An 18,691-nucleotide genomic window follows, 5' to 3' on the forward strand; every position below is an offset into this window, starting at 1 on the left:
AAATTGACCTTATGCTTAATTATTTGTTGGTTAAACTGATTAAACTATCGTGAATGGCTATAAATTTACTCCTACCAGGAAACACTTTGCACTAATTTAAGCTCACTGAAGTTTGGTCAAGTGAGAAAGATGAAAGCTTAATTAGTTATCAATGAATGTATGTGAGCAAGAATGTTATGGACCAGTTTGAAGGGGTGGGGGGACAGATGCATATTGGTGGAAATTTTTCTGAAGTGATCAAATGATTTCAAGAATATATGACATTACTGTTTTGTAAGTTATGTTATCCAGTGAAAAGCAGAAAGTAACAGGCATGTTGTTTCAGAATACAACTTTATGGCAAAGGAGGCAGTGTTACATATCCTACTGTGTGACAATTGGTATTTGGCCTTTTCTTACATGATAGCACACTTGCCTTTAAGTCAGAATGTTGCAGATTCAAGTCCTACTCGTGAAATTTACTCGGATAATTTAGCCTAATGCTACTGCAGTATTCAGGGAATGCTGCCTTTTGGTGCAATTAACCTTCACTTATGGTTGAAGTAAAAGATCCTGTGTTGCTATTCAAAGTGTTTCAGAACAATTGTCTACAGGAATAGTGCCAGATGATTGGAGGATAGCAAATGTTCAAGAAGGGGAGTGGAGACAATCCTAGTAACTATAGACTAGTGAGCTTTATTTCGGTTGTGGGTTAAGTGTTGGAAAAGGTTATAAGAGATAGGATTTATAATCATCTAGAGAGGAATAAGTTGATTAGGGATAGTCAACACAGTTTTGTGAAGGGTAAGTCGTGCCCCACAAACCACACTGAGTTCTTTGAGATGGTGACCAAACAGGTGGATGAGTGTAAAGCAATTGATGTGGTTTATATGGATTTCAGTAAGTCGTTTGATAAGGTTCCTCATGGTAAGAAATTGCACAAAATACAGCCATGAGATTGAGGGTGATTTAGTGGTTTGGATCAGAAATTGGCTAGTTGAAAGATGACAGAGTGGTGGTTAATGGGACTTGTTCATCCTGGAGTACCGTTACTAGTGGTGTACCGCAAGGATCTGTTTTGGGGCCACTGCTGCTGTTTTTATAAGTGACCAGGATGAAGGCGTAGAAGGATAGGTCAGTAAGCTTGCAATTGACACTAAAGTTGGTGGAGTTTTGGTAGTGCTGAAAGATGTTGTAGGTTATAGAGGGACACAGATAAAGCTGCAGAGCTAGGCTGAGAGGTGGCAAACTGAGTTTAATGTGGAAAACTGTGAGGTGATTCACTTTGGAAGGAGCAACATGAATAAAAAGTACTGGGCTAATGGTAAGACTCTTGGTAGTGTAGATGAGCAGAGAGATCTCTATGTCCATGTACTTAGATCCCTGAAGTTGCCACCCAGGTTAATAGGATTGTTAAGAAAACATATGGTATTTTAGCTTTTATTGGTAGAGGGATTGAGTTTCTGAGCCATGAGTTCATGATGCAGCTATACCATACTCTGGTGTGGCTGCACTTGGAGTATTGTGTACAGTTTGGTCACCTCGTTATAGGAAGGATGTAGATGCTTTGGAGAGAGTCCAGAGGAGATTTACTAGGATGTTGCCTAGTATGGAGAGAAGGACTTAAGAGGAAAGGCTAAGGGACTTGAGGCTGTTTTTGTTAGAGAGAAGAATGTTGAAAAGTGACTTAATTAAGACCTATAAGAAAATCAGAGGGTTAGATAAAGTGGACAGTGAGAGCCTTTTTCCTCGAATAGTGATGGCTAACACGAGGGAATATAGTTTTAAATTGAGGGGTGATAAATATAGGACAGATGTCCGAAGTTGTTTCTTTACTCAGTAGTACGGGGGTTGGAACGTCCTGCCTGCAACAGGAGTAGACTTGCCAACTTTAAGGGCATTTAAATGGTCATTGGATAGACCTATGGATGATAATAGAATAGTGTAGGATAGATGGGCTTCAGATTGGTTCCACAGGTCGGCGCAACATCAAGGGCTGAAGGGCCTGTACTGCATTGTAATGTTCTATATTCTATGTAAAACAATGTCCTAGCCAACACTGATCTCTGGACTATCATTTGCATCCGATCATCTGGTTATTTATCTAATAGCAGTTTCCAGAACTTATTGGTGGGCAAGTCAACTTTTGTGTCTGCCTAGATAACATCAATAATGCCACATCAAACCGACTTAAATGGCTGTGAATTGTTTTGGGATGTAAATAGTGTGATAATAAATATGAAGTCTTTTTTCCTTTCAGAAAATTTGACTGATCTACTCCTTGATTTTAATCCTTATTCACTAAACATTGTATCACATTGGTCTTAATTTGTCTTTCAGATGGGGCCTGAACATCGTGTGAACAAATTTCTAGCATTGCTAAAAGAAGAAGGAAGGTTGGTTTTGTTATTCCCCACCCCATCTCTCTCATAACTTCCTTATGAATCATTATCTTCTACAAAAGAAATAAGAGGGAAAAATATTGCGCGGGTGATGTTTCATCTATTCAATTCCAATCAGTGATCAAATGCAGTTATGATTTTGTTCATATAACTTTGCATTTCCCTTCTTTAAATATCACTAAGAATGCATGAGACACTACTGATTTTCCATGTAGGGTTAGGTGCAAACACAAAATGATAGAAAACGTACTCGGAGTCTGTGGTAAAACTCTTTTTAAAAGCCAAAGAGTTCAGACAATATCCTAACTGCAAGAATACGACTCAAATGCTTTGGGGTATTTGTAGCCTGTTATTAAGTCACAGCTCTCTAGTTAAGTTGTACAATCCATTACTTGTAAGACTATCGTTATGGTTCAAAGTGTAAGCAGTGTTTTAAATTCGTAGAATTAAAATTTCCCCAATTGAAATACAAAGACATTATATTCATGATAGAGAAACAATAATGTTGTAATGAGGGAACTTAATTGATAAGGTTTGTTGAATTTGAAACTGTATGATAGATAGGAAATCCTTTCAGATTTTTATTTTACAGATTATCCTTTTAAAATTCCTTTCTTGGCTTTTAAATGCTTCCAGAACCACATGATGAAGGAGCAACACCCCAAAAGCTAGTGCTTCCAAATAAACTTGTTGAACTATAACCTGGTGTTACGTGATTTTTAATTTTGTACACTCCAGTCCAACACAGGCATCTCCAAATATGGAACTTGACTCCACCTTTGCCACCTTCTCCAAATCCATAGCTTCATATCTGACCTATTTTAATCCTTTGGTCTCTGACCCACCGCTGGTGACAGATGCCTTCGTGATGACTATCCAGTACCCAGTTCTCTTACTAAATCCTTCCACTTTGGTACAGCTACCTTTGTCAACAAAAATATCCTCAGAAGCCTGCCTGTTTAGTCGTGGTTTCAGTAAACCCCACTCCTCCAAAAATGGCTTTTTGTGCCTTGTTTCCAATCTCTCCTGTATTCATAATGTTCAGTTACTTAGATATTCTTATAAGTTGAAATGTTCATAGAATCCCTACAGTGTGGAAACAGGCTATTCAGCCAAATGATCTGCACTGACCCTCCAAAGATCATGCCACGCAGATCAATCCCACCACCCTATCCCTGCAACCCTGCATTTCCCATGGCTAGCCCATCTAACCTCAACATCCCTGAATACTATGGGGCAATTTCACATGGCCAATCCACCTGACCTGGTCAGCTTTGGACAGTGGGAGGAAAACCACACAGACACTGAGTTGGACTGGAGTGTACAAAATTAAAAATCACATAACACCAGGTTATAGTTCAACAGGTTTTTTTGGAAACACTAGCTTTCGGAGTGTTGCTCCTTCATCAGGTTGTTCTGGAAGCATTCAAAAGCCAAGAAAGGAATTTTAAAAGGATAATCTATAAAATAAAAATCAGAAAGGATTTCCTATCTATCATATCAAACTCCAAACTTTCAGCCGAGGCTGGAATCGAATCCAAGTCCCTGTTATTATGAGGCAGCAGTGCTAACCACTGAGCCACCATGTCATCAAAATGTTGTTCATCTAATACTACTTCTCCAGAGGGATATTTGGTATTGATGAGTGCACAGTAATGTGGTGTATGCACCATACCCATAATTACAGTTTAAATGCCAAACCAGCTTCCCAAAAGCTTGTTAGATGAAGTAACTAACTAATGTGGCATAGCACTGTAGTTAAGAACTGATACAATACAAAAGAGGTTCTTCCTTTTTCAGGTAATAATCCAATTCCCTCTTGACTGCCTTCATTGAATTCCCACGCATGAGAAACGCACTGTCACTTTGTGAAAAATGTTTCATCGTATCACCGTTGATCATTTTATACATTAGTCTTTTCCCTGTTTTCTCAATTTTTCCACCAATTGGAATAGTTTAATTCTTACCTGCTCACTTACTAAAATGGCTTTGAGGATTTGGGATTGCAGTTATGCAAATAGATTAACAGAATTGATATTTTTGTCCTTGGAGCAGAGAGGAAATTTGAGAGAGATGCTCAAAAATCTTGAGGGGTTTGGTCAGAGTAGATACAGAAAGACTTTCTATTCCATTGGCTGGATAATCAATGCTTAGAGGACACTAATTTAAGGTGATTGACAAAAGTCTCAAAAGCACCATATTACAGCAAATGGTTGGGATTTGGAAGTACTGCCTTAATAGAGATACAGAATCACCAATAGTCTTCAAAAATAACTTGGATAAATACTTGAAGGAGAAAAATTGCAAAGATTTGGGAAAGAGAAGTGGACTGGAGCTTTCTATTTGCTGTTTGAAAGAATCAGCATAGGTTCACTGGACCAAATGTTCTGTTCTGTGGTAGAGCATTCTCAGTTGCATTTGAGACAGAATCCATGAGCAGATTACTGAAAGCTTGGTCTAAGATATAGGTTAGAAGGAGTGTGTTAAAGGTGAAGTAGGGAGAGAGATTTAGGGAGGACATTCCAGAGCTTATGAGACTGGCAGCTTAAAATACTGTCACCACCTATAAAGTAATGAAAATTGGAGATGTATAAAAGTCTGGAATTAGACAAGTATAGAGATGTTTTACAGTACAGGAGTGGAGGAGATTCGCAATATCGAGGGGAAAGAACATGGAGAAATTTGAAAACTGTGCTGAAAACTTTAACGACACGGCATTACCAAGTGTGGAAGCAACAGGCACAAGGGTGAAGGTTGAACTAGACTTGATAAGAATTGGGATATGGTTAGCAGAACTTTGGTTGGGCTCGTCATGGAGGGTGCAAAGACTGAAGCTGGTTATAAGAGCATTGGAATAATTGAGTTTAGAGTTAACAAGTTGCTACATTAATAAAAATTATCTTCAATACTGATTTCTTTTTCTACTCTGCAGTGATCCTCATCGCCGGAATAATTGGGATTAGAAAGAGAAATCACTATTTTGATGGATACTGTGAATTGCAACCAACAAATGAAGCACCAACTTGACAATTTAACTTGGAAAAATGAATCTTCGGTCTGAAACTTAGCATTTTGCATGTTCCTTGCAGAGACAATTCTCTTATGTCTTAACTTTAAAAAAAAGACATCTGCATTCTTGGTTTTACTAGTGTTTAATGTGGGAAATTTACAAGATTCTTTTCAGGGATGTTTTCATTTGCTAGTAATCAGAGCTGTTTCAGTCACCTTCCCTTCTGCTTACCCCCAATCCCCTCAAATAAAATTGTGTTATATCATTAAATTTCACAGATTAGGAACTGAGTGGCATTGAGATAAAGTCCCAACCAGCATCATTGTTTTGGAACCCTAGAATGTGTTGGTTTGGTTCTGTACAAAGAATCCAAAAATAAATTGCTCTATAATAACCGAAGATAGTGGAAATCTTGCAACAGGCTTTTGCACATATTGTCACACATGTAAGTGGGGATTAGTTGCATTTGGGATATGCTGTAACTGGGCAGGTCTTGTATCAGCTGTACAGGGACCACTTGAACTTTATTTGATTGTTACTTTTGAATTTTCTTTAGATGCCATTTATACTTAATGCAGGTCAGGATTTTTGAGTTTTATGATTTTAAATACTGATGTTGGAATGGCTTCTTACACTATGCAAATATTTACTGAGCCTCCCATTTATGTCTCAAAAGAATCTGAATGCCTACACCATGTTGATTTTTAAAAAAAATCACAATTAAATCTTTCTCTTAGATGAATTCTTTTAATGTACAAAATATACCTAGTCTGATGTTTGGCATTTTGTGCTCGTTTTTTTAAATACTTTGTTGAATTGCAGTAAATCATCATTTTCTTCTGTTTCTTTGACTACTGTGTCAAATGCTTTCGAGGCATGGCCCTTATTTCCAGCTGTCATTTTCTGTAATCCTGCTATTCAGTGGAATCACTAGTTAACAAAAATTGGGTTTGTACAAATCTTAGTCCTGGAAGTAATGCTCATATTTTCTAACCACTTAGTCTTAAAGATCCTGTGGATAAGAGAGATCCAAAGGAAATTGCAACCGGTACAACCTAAGAAATGTACTGAACAGAGTCTAATTTTATTTTGGTTCCCTGTGGTTTGGGGAGCTGATGTGATGTAAAAATGGTTCATTGCTCTTTTTGATGATCATCTGTAATAGTGTTACAAGAATGTTCTCCTTACAGCAGAGAAGCCAAAGAGATTTAATTCATGAAGGGTTTTAAATGACTGAAGAGTCAATAAGAGAATACAGAAATGTGAATGGGGTACGAGTCTGAAAGATGACATGAGGAAAGCCATATTTCTGCCGTGAGTAGGTAAGATTTGGAAGGCACAACCTGATGTGGATACAGATTAATTAGTAGCCAGTCGGACCTGAATAGTTAGTAAACATATTCTTAGTACATTTTAAATGCCTTACTCTGAGATTTTTCAAGCTGGATTCTGAAATGGCCAACAATGCTTGAGAAGGTTCGATACTCTCCAAAACCCCTCAGAAATGACACCAGATAAGCAAGCCCTCAGCCCAACAAGTTAATGTTAGAGTTTCTTCTACAGCCTAATGCCATAGACCAGATAAGAATATAATTGAAAAGATAAATTGCTAATAGCAGCATGACTTTCTTTGCAAATTAAGTTTTAATGGGAAATAATTATATAGATATAATGTGAATATTGTAGAAATGTGCCTCTACATTTCAGCAATTCTTCTGTGCAACATGAAAAGTCCACTATTTGTTTATTCATATCCAAGAATGGCCACTGTTACACTTGGATGAACTGATGACCATCCAAGAAGCTGTCAGTACCAGATAGTCAGGGATCAAACAAAGCAATTAAGTATGGTATCTGAAGTGGAAAGGAAACAGTATTCATAAATAACAGATGAAATGATTCCTATGTTATACATATAATGTGTATTGTAGCTTTGTTATATGGGAAAAGAAGAGGAGCATAGACTAACTCCTCAGCAATGTCAGTGTAGGTTCAGTGTGCCAAATGGCTTTCCTCTATTCTGCACTGTCCAATTCCAAAATTCCAGCAACCTTTTAAGTGTATCAAAGGCTACTTTTGAAACCAAGGTTTAAGGAATAAGGGCATTTTAACTTTGTCTGTCTTGCTTGACTAATCATACATTTTTTTCTCCATTATGAAACATTATCTGACAAGCTTGCTACTGTTAAAATACAGGTTGGTCTATTTATCTCTCTGGAGCTAAACCACTTAGAACAACATTAACAGGACTGTAGAAATCTTTCTTATCAATGTAGCCTTCCCCTTTCCCTCTTCACATCACCATTGGTTTCCAGCATTAATAGCAACCCGATGGAGTACTGCTCTGGCGAACGTTCAGACTCCAGTTACTTAAAGACATTTCTGAGAAAATCAACTACTGAAGTTGATGGGTATCTTCTCATTTTATCATTGGTCCATGGCCATATGTCTTCGTGTACAAGATCTGAGATTTGCAGTTTTCTAAACATCATAGGCGATGTGAGTGAATGTAGTCAAAAATTAAGACTTCAGCAATACAGTGTGTAGGCACCTTAACAGTGTTAATAGATGCTAGCAAAATACAAAAATTAGGCAAGCACATTTCTAGAACACCTCTGAAATTCTGTCTTTAATCTATTGAAATTCTTCCTTTAAATATCAATTTTGGGAAAATTATGGAAATGTTCAAACCAAAACCTGAAATGCAGATGTCTACTGATAAATGTTTTGACGTCTTGTTTGGGAATGAAACTTACCTCCAGTACTGTATTTATTTCTGTGCTGTTTACAATGTGTAAGTATTCAAGAGAATTAAATGAAATCCAAGCTTTTCTGTGTTGGCTTTCTAATGGGTAGTTGATAGCTGTGATCTGTTTGTATGGATTAATGGGTATAATCCCATTATGATCATACCCTGATATTCTTTGTTGATCTGTGCTGGCCCCATCTCCTGAATCATAATGAATACTGTTCTGGTGTGATGTAAATCTTTTTACAGTGAAAGTGTACTCTTTAATGTATTGTATTTAAATGAAGCTTTAATGATGTAGTAATCATGCAGATGATAAACTTCATTAGGTACCTTTATGATGCGTAATTAAAAACATGAGCAAAACCTATAGAGTGGCTATGTTGAATATACTTTTCATTGGATGGGATTTGAGGATCTTTATCAGGAATTTTTAACAAGTGCATTCTGCAGGTTATCTGTTTGTCTGTGAAGGCACGTAACAAATGGCCTTGCAAATAACTTCACTACCTGGACAGGGCCAAGCCTGGTTCTTACCTGGTAGCATCAAAGAACCTCTCTTGTGACCTTGCAATTGATTCCAGTCTGCCAACTGTGCATGTTTGTGTATGGTTGATGTTTTAATTTTGGCTCTCTTCTGAACCATAATGGAAATGGCCTTTAGCTGATGAACTTAACCTGAGGAAGAGGCTAAAAACAGATGATATGTGCAGATTGTGAAGGTATCATTCCCTGCTTTGAGTAAGGAGATGCTGTTGCCATCCAACTCATTTAACAGTTCTTGATTTTTTTCGGTGCCCACTCTCAAAGCAGAACACTGCTCTGATTGACATTAACTTTGAACTCTGTTCTATCTGTGAACCATTACATTTTCTTTACATTGCTGTTGTACGTTCAAGATCATATACTTAGGACAGCAAGGATGCAGAAATCAGGAACGATTGCTACCAGACTAATGTTTCAAGTCATACTTGGCTTGGTCAAGATTAATTGAAAAAAAAATCAGGTGAGTCCTGTACATTCAGATTTACACAGCCATCGCTATATATGTCAGTTTGCGATCACCTTCAGCTGCCTATGTTCTCGTCATTTGTGGAAGATGCAAAATCATTGAGCTACAAGCTGAGATTGAGGTTTGAGTTGTTTTGGGAAGTTCAAGAAGTTTTTTTTATCGACTGCAAGAGGCTTTAAGGTGCTCATTAATTTTTATTTTGAATAAACAGTAAATCCCATGTACTGAGATGTAGGAATACTTGGGAAAGTAAAGCAAGAGTTCCAATAGAAATGTTTTTTTTAAACGCAAAGGTAAAAATTACGCTAATTAAATAAATCATCAGGACAAACCATTAAAATGAGCAATACAAAATAGATTCCAAGAGACAATTGGAGACTTCTGAAGAGAATGAATGTGATGGAAAAGTGGTGAGATGGAATAATGTCAAAAGGGTATGATGTAATAACGATGTAGATAGCAGACTTGATTGGCAACCTATGTTTGAAGTATTATTAAATGCATGCAAAACAAATAGAGTGGTTGCAAAGAGATGATACTGTAAGTTCTCTACAGGTCTCAAAAAGAGGTTATAAGTAGGAAAATATTTGGTAGATAGAATATAAGGTGAGGTTTCCCCCTTTGTCAGGAAGAATAGAAGAGCAGAATGGAGAAACTACAGAATCCTGAGGCAGAGGAGCATGGATGTTCTTGGTAAGTTGGGTAGGCATATGAAATGTTGCCTTTAATGCAAATTTTGAAAGTGGGATAATTGTCATTCTGCAGCAGGTACAGGACGTTAGATTGCAAGTGGTATACTGTGTGAAGCTTTGATGCCCTTACCTAGGGGATCTCCTTACTCTTTGGAAGTGGCTTAGACAAGATTCACAAGGCTGATTCCTGGGACAAAGGCGTTGTCTTATGAGGAAAGGTTGAGTTGGTAGGCTTAACCTCACTGGAGTTAGAGACATGAGAGAGTAGATGATATTGGAATGTAAGATTCTGAATGGACTTGATAGGGTAGGTACTGAGAGAAATTTCCCTTGGGAAATCTAGAACCGGGGAGCACAGTTTGAAAAATGGAGACTCTTGCATTTGTTAGGAATTTCTGCTGTTGATTACTTATTTGGAATTTTACAGATGCCAGTGGAGAATGGATCATTTAAACTGTTACACTCACCTTCCCAGCAGTCCTCCGCTCCTCCCTCGCACCTCTCAGCAAAATTTAGTACATTCAAGACTGTGTTAGATAGATTTTTGAGTTAAAAGGGAGTCTCTGGTTGATGGGGTGTCGGGGGTGGGGTGCAGTGGAGGACAACAGCAAATATGGAATTAAAACAGTAATTAGATCAGCACTGATCTTGTGAAATCCTGGGGCAGGTTCAGTGGGCTGAATGGCCAAATACATCCAATGTTAAACAAGACCACATCCACTCTGGCAAACAGTGTTCATCACTAATGTGCAACCTTGCCAACAAGACTAGTTATTTTTAAATTAATCCACAGTTAGGGAATTTAACTGTCATGCACATCACCTTCTATTTTAACCACAATTATGGTTTCTCATTAACTTCTTCACCTCTTTAAAGGTCACACATCTAAAGGTCTTTTATGGCCTTTTAATGATTCAGAATTTTGGTTGATCTACTATTACTGCATTTCAAAAATGATTGTACAAATTGATTTTAGGTATTTCAGTGTGTACAGTACCACATATATGTTAGTGTTGTTGCTGTGTCTGCTATTGGATCAGCACTGCCATGGATTGTGGAATAAGTGTTGAAGGGAGATTTTACAAAGAGCAAATCAAAATGATTGCTAAAACAAAAGACTGCAGGGCATGCAGGTGCTATTCTGTCCCACTTATGCACTTGATCTGTTGTGTTTGCCAGTGGCAAATAGTTACGAAAATATTTAGTCGTAATGAAATGAAGCTAGAAAACCTTTTTTAAAAAATGCCCAGCTTTTTTGTAAAACTAGTATTTTAGCACTGTATAAAAGAATCTGTACAAATCCAAATCCTACTCAACATATTCCATTGTGCTTCATTCATTGTAAATGTACGACATAGTTTTTATGTAGGAATGTGTGACCAGAAGATCAGAAGGTAACAAAGGCAATTAAAAATAGCTTTAGAATCCAATAAAACCTTAGTGTTGAAACCAAGTCTGTCTTCAAGAAGAGATTCAAACCAGGATCAAGCACTATTGGAAATGTTTAAAGATCAAACTGGAGCAGAATAAAAGGTAATACTTATGTACTCTTTCATACCAGGATATGTCACCGTGCCTGTTTGTTAATGATTACTCTTGAGATGTTAAATATAACACAGGCAATGTGGCATCTAATTTCAACAAAAAGGTACAACAATATTAAGATAAATTATCAGTTAATCTATTGGATTTTGGTTGAGGAAAAAATGTTTCCCAGAACACTGAAGTAAACTCCCATGCTTCAAAATAATTCCATGAGATCAGTTGTATCCAAGTGAACGGACAAATGGGGTCTGGTGGTAATGCCTCATTTTCAAGATGACGTCTCCAAGGGGGCAACATTTTCTCAGTACTGCAGTGAAGTATATTGGATTATATAAACCTTAGAAATGGCAACATGGCACTGTGTTTGATGAGTGACCTGCACTAAACATTTTATATCAACAAAATTTAAATAATAAACAGCAAACACAACTTCACTAATGTGGAATGTACTTTGACATGCTGGAGTACTAAAACAGTACTTTTGAACAGTAAAGGAACTAAGGGTTGTGGTGAGCGGACGGATAAGTGGAGCTGAGTCCACAGAAAGATAATCATGATCTTATTGAATGGCGGAGCAGGCTCAAGGGACTAGATGGCATACTCCTGCTCCTATTTCTTATGTTCTTATATAAAATCATCTTACAATGAACCAGAAGAAATTGTGAATTGCGAGCTAGGTTCTGTGATAAGGCAGTTTATCAAGTATCAGAAGAGGAAGAGAGAGAAAAATGCACACTAATGTATTCGTTTACTTTAACGAATCTTTCAGTAACATTTGTGGGCATGTTCTGGGTATTGATGTAATCTCATGACTTCATGCATTACATGCTTTTTTTATTGTGATTGACAGCCTTAATTTGTATGGTTTATCTGTGCAAGACTAATGGGAATGCGACATGAACTCCATTTCTCTTCAGTGTTGCTATGGAAATAGTTATATCTCAAGTATGGGGAGGACCTGTGGTGTCAGGTGGCTGGTTATAGACCAAAGTACTGTATCTCCAGAATCATTCTGAAAGTAAATACAACCTTAAACATAATTGGAAATGAAGATCTAACAATAACAATGGGATGAATTGCAAACTGAAGTGAGCTGCACATGAAAACCTCTTTGCCAAAGCCAATGTAATCGTGTCTAAAGTAGAACTAGCTATAAATGAGCATCAGGCAAACTCTACCATGCTTTTGCACAGTCACATGGATAAATCTGAAATATATGACTGCCTGTGGACCTAGACAACAGTTGTCAGCCTAAATGCAAATGATGAAAGACTGAAAAGTTCATCAGTGAGCCGCGAATAAGGGGAATACAGAAACTCCGAAGCAAACAAGTAGTTCCATCATGAGTGATTCATGAGTTTATCAGTTCAATGCTGGATATTAATGGTTTGGATAATGTTCCTAGTCACATTTCATTAAACACCAATGTGGAATCAGTCCATAAGCTGTGATTTGCCAAAGGAAAATATACAGTTAGTTCTACTCCATATGAATCAATCTGGCACCCAATTTTATTGTAATAAATTATATAGCCTGGACTGCTGGCCTGCAGGTATTCAATGTTGAATTATTTCAAATTTTGTCTAAAAATGTTGCTCCTAAAAAGTTGCTGTTTTTAAAACAGATGCCTATATTCTGAAGGTAAACACCCTGTGAAACTAACTTAGTACAATGGGTTGTCTGGCTATACTTGTTCTAACTTTGTAAAGGCAATTTTTTTCTATCTTTTAATGAGTGAGTTATACTGAACACAACAGGGTTAGTATCTGTGTTTGTGTTCAGTTGGCTAAACTTAGTTTGAGCACATAATTGTCCTCCACATTCTTGAGTTGGTGGGAAGGGGTGGGAAATAATCCAGCATTTCAACTGTCGAGCCAGTGGCATGTCAATGTGGCGAAAGTGAGGACTGCAGATGCTGGAGATCACAGTCAAGAGTGTGGTACTGGAAAAGCACAGCATGTCAGGCAGCATCCGAGGAGCAGGAGAGTCAACATTTTGCCCAAATCATCAACTCTCCTGCTCCTCGGATGCTGCCTGACCTGCTGTGCTTTTCCAGCAGCACACTCCCACATGTCCATGTGGTCAAAGCCCAGGTTTTCACCAGTCTTAGCTGTGAGTGTCTCATTGATATGATAAACAAATTGTGTTAGTGTACTAGATTGCAGAGTGGTTAGTCTGCTTGTCATCTCTTGCTTTCAACCAACCGTACAAATATTGCAAAAAAAAAAGAACTGAGTGCCCAGATCTCTCCCTGCCAGTATGGAGACTGCATCTACCCTTAACACTGACAGCCTCACTCTAGAGGTTGTTGACAACTTCGCATATTTGGATCTCAACAATCACCAGCAATGTATCACTTCATGTCAAAATCTGCATTAAAATTGCCAAAGTTAAGGTGTTGTGTGAACCAACAATAAAGTAACTTGAAGTACAAAGCTTCACCTGGACCAGGCTTGTGTCCTCAGACCTCATCTTAAAAACAGCAAGACATGGAAAACTTATGTAAGTGGTTGAGAAGTTTCCATTTCTCCAGTTTCGGATGAATATAACGTATCTTCAGGCAAGACAAGGTGCTGAACGTTGAAGTATATCATTGTGCTGGCTCCCCAGCAGGTTTGTTTTCTTGAGTCGGTGACAACTGTCAATTGGGTCTTCTGTTACGAATGGTTGATGGTCACGTCTGTGCAGATGTGCTCTGTGGTGAACTCAATATTGACATAAGAACTCCAGCTTGCCCACATCTGCTATACAAGAATGTTTACAAGAGAGACTGAAGTTGACCGGGTCTACAAAGTTAAAAATCACGCACCACCAGGTTATAGTCCAACAGGTTTATTTGGAAGCACTAGCTTTCGGAGCACTGCTCCTTCACCAGGTGATTTGTGGAGAATAAGGTTGTAAGACAGAATTTATAGCAAAAGTATACAGTGTGATGTAGCTGAAATTATGAAACTCCAAATCATGTTGACTGAGTCTGGAGTCGAAGTATGGGAGGGTCTGAAGACAGACAGGCAGGAAGGTCGTGGAAAAAAGAGGGTGAAATATCAACTAGATAAGAAATGAAAAAACACAGAATTAAACCTTAGGTCAATGCTATTCTCTGTCGCAGCTGTGGAAGGGATTACCCACTCATGAATTGGTCTCACCAGTTCTAACACATTGTGCTCAGTCCAGAAGTCGCATACGTCACGGGCTGAGTCAATCATAGAAGTCGTTTTAGTTCAGTTGGCTTGGTTTGTGCAACAGTGCAATGCCAATAGTGTGGGTTCAATTCCCACACCAGCCGAGGTTACCATGAAGGACTGTCCTTCTCAACCTGCCCTCCTAACCTGATGGCTCTTAGGTTAAATCATCTGTAATAAGAGAGCAGCTCAATGGTCTGGCAAGTCTACAGCAATTAGACTGTTACTAGCTGTGGGTGACAGTGATAGATGAAAATTTATTTTCTTCTTGAGGAAGGAGTAATCAAACCATTGCATAGTTGCATACTGTCTTTTACTGAGTATCAACGTGCTACTGATGTGCAGGACGTGATCCATATTTCCTAACTCTGCTTTACTGGGGGAGGACCAATGAAACATCAGTATCTATAGTGCCTCAGGAGTTTTCAGAGATTCACTTGTTCCCCCAACCCCGCCATATGACCCTGCAATCGAATTCTGTCCTTTTCCTTTTATGCAGAAACTGTATATCTTGTCATTATGACCCGGACATAAGGAATGTGGGACAGACTTAAAGAATTGGCTGACCTTTCCCTAAAGATGTTAAAATCAAACATGCTCGAAGAGATGGATGTACAGCCTCGTGGTAGAAATTGCCAAATTTTTACGAAATGTAAACTTGTTTCAAAGTCTTTTCAGGGAGTGATGTTGGCACCACTATCTAATCCAGTCTACCTGTGACTCCAATTCCACATGACTTGGTTGACTTCATTTACTCTGAAAACATGTATGTGCAGTCAGTACTATCTTGACAGGGATGTTTACATCGGAAATAAATATCAAATCATGATTCCAGTTCACTGTTTCTTTTGTGACACATTGATACTTGCATCTGGGGGCCAGATGAGGAATGGATTAGGCTGAGCTCCCATCGTCAAATAACTTGCTCACACTCCATCTGGTTCATGTGCAAAAGGCATCTTCAGCAGCAGTGGTAATATGCAACCATGAAAATTAACCTTCGCAGAAGCAGAGCAGTGAAAGAAGAGATTTCAAATCATGATCAGTGAATCTGAGTTCTCAGGCAAGAAAGGACAACACACCAGTATACTCTAAATGAATAAATTTTATTTCTTTGTTGGTAGCTATTTCTAAGACTAAGATAGGAATATGTACACTGACAGGAGAGGTTATACATTTAACATCCGCTTCTAGAGAGCTGCCTGTGAATCCTGCACTGTGAAGCATGATAGTAAATGTAGCTCACACTGCCTTTTAAGCCACTGTGGCAAGTTTATAAACTAGAAACAGCAGATAAGACACTTTCTGCAAATATATAATCTCAGTTGAGTCATATATATACACACTGTGCAATAAATAATTATAAAAACATAGGCTTTAAGAATATAAAATCAAAGGGTCAAACATCTAATTTGTACAAAACTTTGGATATAGCAACTTGCAATACAGGTTCAACTTGGAGCTAGTAATTCTGGGCTACAAGGTAGAAAATTGCTACGATAAATACTGCAGGCTTTTGATTAATTTTTAGAGCACAGAATGTCAACGCCCATTGCTTGAAGTAACTACTCACTCATTCTGGGAAAGGTATCCATAGGGCTCAACAATGAATTCCCACCTTGCTTCTTTATCTTATCCCATCTTTTTTTTTCTCTTTCACAGAAAGAAGGCACATTGTATGTAAGTAAAATACTCTTAAGTAGGTGATGGATTAAGGTCCCTGTAAAGAGGAAATCATATCCGTAACAGCTGCTAATAGACACCAGATCCACTCAAACCTCAATTTTCAATCATTTTGATAGTGTGATTGGGAGGTGCGAATTGCAAATGGCATTAATACTAACATCAAGTTTGCTATGTCATACAGTCCCCATTCCTAAAAAAACTCGGAAGTTTTGTTATGGGAAGCATGTCTGATATCTTTTTGACATGACGATGTCAAGCTGGATGACTTAAGCCATTCTTAATGTTACTGCCTCAGCTTGTATCTGCAGCCAACTGAAGCCACGTGAACTATTGTGTTATGCAAAGGATTCTGGGGGTTGTAGTCTTTAAGGTTTGAGGGGGTTTAATTTCAAAAATGAACAAATTATTTTCACACTCAATGTAGCAAATAACAAATTAATTTGGGGTTGACGTAAGTTGCATTGTCCTCTGGATTACAAGTTTTGAAGCACTTGCCATTTTGGAGTGGTTTTTATTAACTAGATAAATATATGGAGATGCCAGTGTTGGACTGGGGTGGACAAAGTTAAAAATCACACAACACCAGGTTATAGTCCAACAGGTTTAATTGGAAGCACTAGCTTTGTGACAACCACCTGATGAAAGAGTAAGCATTACGAAAGCTAGTGCTTCCAATTAAACCTGTTGGACTGTAACCTAGTGTTGTGTGATTTTTAACTCGGTAAATATATGAATACATATATCTTTTGACAATTCAAAAGGTAAAAGTTCTTTGATTAAGGTTGGTAAACTTTTTTTAAGGAGAAAGTGAGGACTGCAGATGCTGGAGATCAGAACTGAAAATGTGTTGCTGGAAAAGCGCAGCAGGTAAGGCAGCATCCAAGGAGCAGGAGAATCGACGTTTCGGGCATGAGCCCTTCTTCAGGAATGGCTTCAGATTCCTGAAGAAGGGCTCATGCCCGAAACATCGATTCTCCTGCTCCTTGGATGCTGCCTGACCTGCTGTGCTTTTCCAAACTTTTTTTAAAAAAATTTTCTTCAACTGTCATTGCTGTAGAAGTGTCTAGCAATCCATGTCCTTTATGGGCCCCTCTCTCTAGAGCTTCCAGAAAATCCTATTGATACTTCTGATGTTAACTCTGTATAAATTTACGTCAATGTATATGTCATTTATAAACACTATACTGGTACCTTCCTTTCTTTCACCTCTGACTCAGTGGCAAGTCTGAAACCATGGATAGAAGCTCAAATTCTAATGGGATTTGCATTTGTTTGTCACTTCTGGGATGGGATACCTAAGGTAACCCAATTGCAAATGGGGATCCAGCTAAATATTGATAGTGCTGGAGAATTTTTCCATTCCATCACCATCTACTGAGCAGGTTGCCATTCTGATTGACCCCAACAACGTTGGCAACAGTAGAAAACTAAAATAAAGTTGTGGCAAAGGAAAGCTTGGGATTTTAGGAAATTTGTTTGCTAATGTTTTCACCAATCACTATAAATGAAAATCTGCAATTTCAAGTTGAGAGTAAATCATCCCAATGTAGCATTTTTAGATCAAATGATGAACTTTGCAATGTCTTTTTTAATCTGGTGTGCTTTTTGGTTCAGACTAAGATTTTTGTTTGAAGCTCCAACGAGAAATTGAATAAATTGGTGAAAAGACTACATTTCCCAGAATTCATTTCTGCCATGTACATGCACAGTAAAGTGCGCCATTTTTGTTTTGACCCAACAATAACTGGAAGGTTCCATATTGTGTGACCTTACATGTGTTTGTCTGTCCTGTTATTTGCACGTGTGTACATCGTACACTCGAATGCATTCCTGGCAACTGACATAGCAGCACCAGTGGAATATGCAGTGACATTTTTCCTTGCGTTTCTCCGTCCTGGTGTTATGTCCACGGCCACAGCAGAGCAAGTCACAGCCATCGATCCCATGAGAGGTGACATTGCAGATCCTGTCCCTGGTCCCAAAGGATCCTGTCTCAGCGTTCGGCTCGCAAAAGTTTGGCGAGTTTTCATAGTAGACAAGGTCTCGCTCAGTTGGGGGCTTAAAAAGCTCGTATTTTGCACGAAGGGTCTCCACCCAGCCCCGGGACTCTCTGTGCTTCTCCACCACCATCTCAGAGGCACTGTCATATTTGTCCTTCAGATAGTCCCCAATGACCCGGAAATCTGGCTGCGCCCACCAACAGGTCTTCACTTCACAGCTCCCAGACAAACCGTGACACTTACACTTCAGATGCATGTGATCCAGTATTGACTGCAACAAGAATAAAAAAAACACAAATTGTGAACATTAATTTTAGACTAGATTACTTACAGTGTGGAAATAGGCCCTTCGGCCCAACAAGTCCACACCGACCCGCCAAAGCGCAACCCACCCAGACCCATTCCCCTACATTTACCTCTTCACCTAACACTAC

General features: G+C 38.5%; 2 protein-coding genes across 2 annotated transcripts in view; one reads left to right on the forward strand and one right to left on the reverse strand.

Moving 5' to 3' along the window:
• The window catches only part of LOC140465908 (vesicle-fusing ATPase), a 273,650-nt gene extending 265,140 nt beyond the window's left edge, over window positions 1-8,510 (forward strand). The window contains exons 20-21 of the mRNA XM_072561838.1: window positions 2,320-2,375; window positions 5,314-8,510. Of these exons, the coding sequence (XP_072417939.1) occupies window positions 2,320-2,375; window positions 5,314-5,344 (87 nt within the window). The 3' untranslated portion in view covers window positions 5,345-8,510. The remainder of the gene's footprint in view (window positions 1-2,319; window positions 2,376-5,313) is intronic.
• Window positions 8,511-17,237: 8,727 nt separating this feature from the next.
• The window catches only part of LOC140465909 (proto-oncogene Wnt-3), a 122,033-nt gene continuing 120,579 nt past the window's right edge, over window positions 17,238-18,691 (reverse strand). Inside the window, exon 4 of the mRNA XM_072561839.1 lies at window positions 17,238-18,528. Coding sequence (XP_072417940.1) covers window positions 18,049-18,528 — 480 coding nt within the window. The 3' untranslated portion in view covers window positions 17,238-18,048. The remainder of the gene's footprint in view (window positions 18,529-18,691) is intronic.

This window comes from Chiloscyllium punctatum, chromosome 42, assembly GCF_047496795.1.
Source record: "Chiloscyllium punctatum isolate Juve2018m chromosome 42, sChiPun1.3, whole genome shotgun sequence".
NCBI classification, from domain to species: Eukaryota; Metazoa; Chordata; class Chondrichthyes; order Orectolobiformes; family Hemiscylliidae; genus Chiloscyllium; species Chiloscyllium punctatum.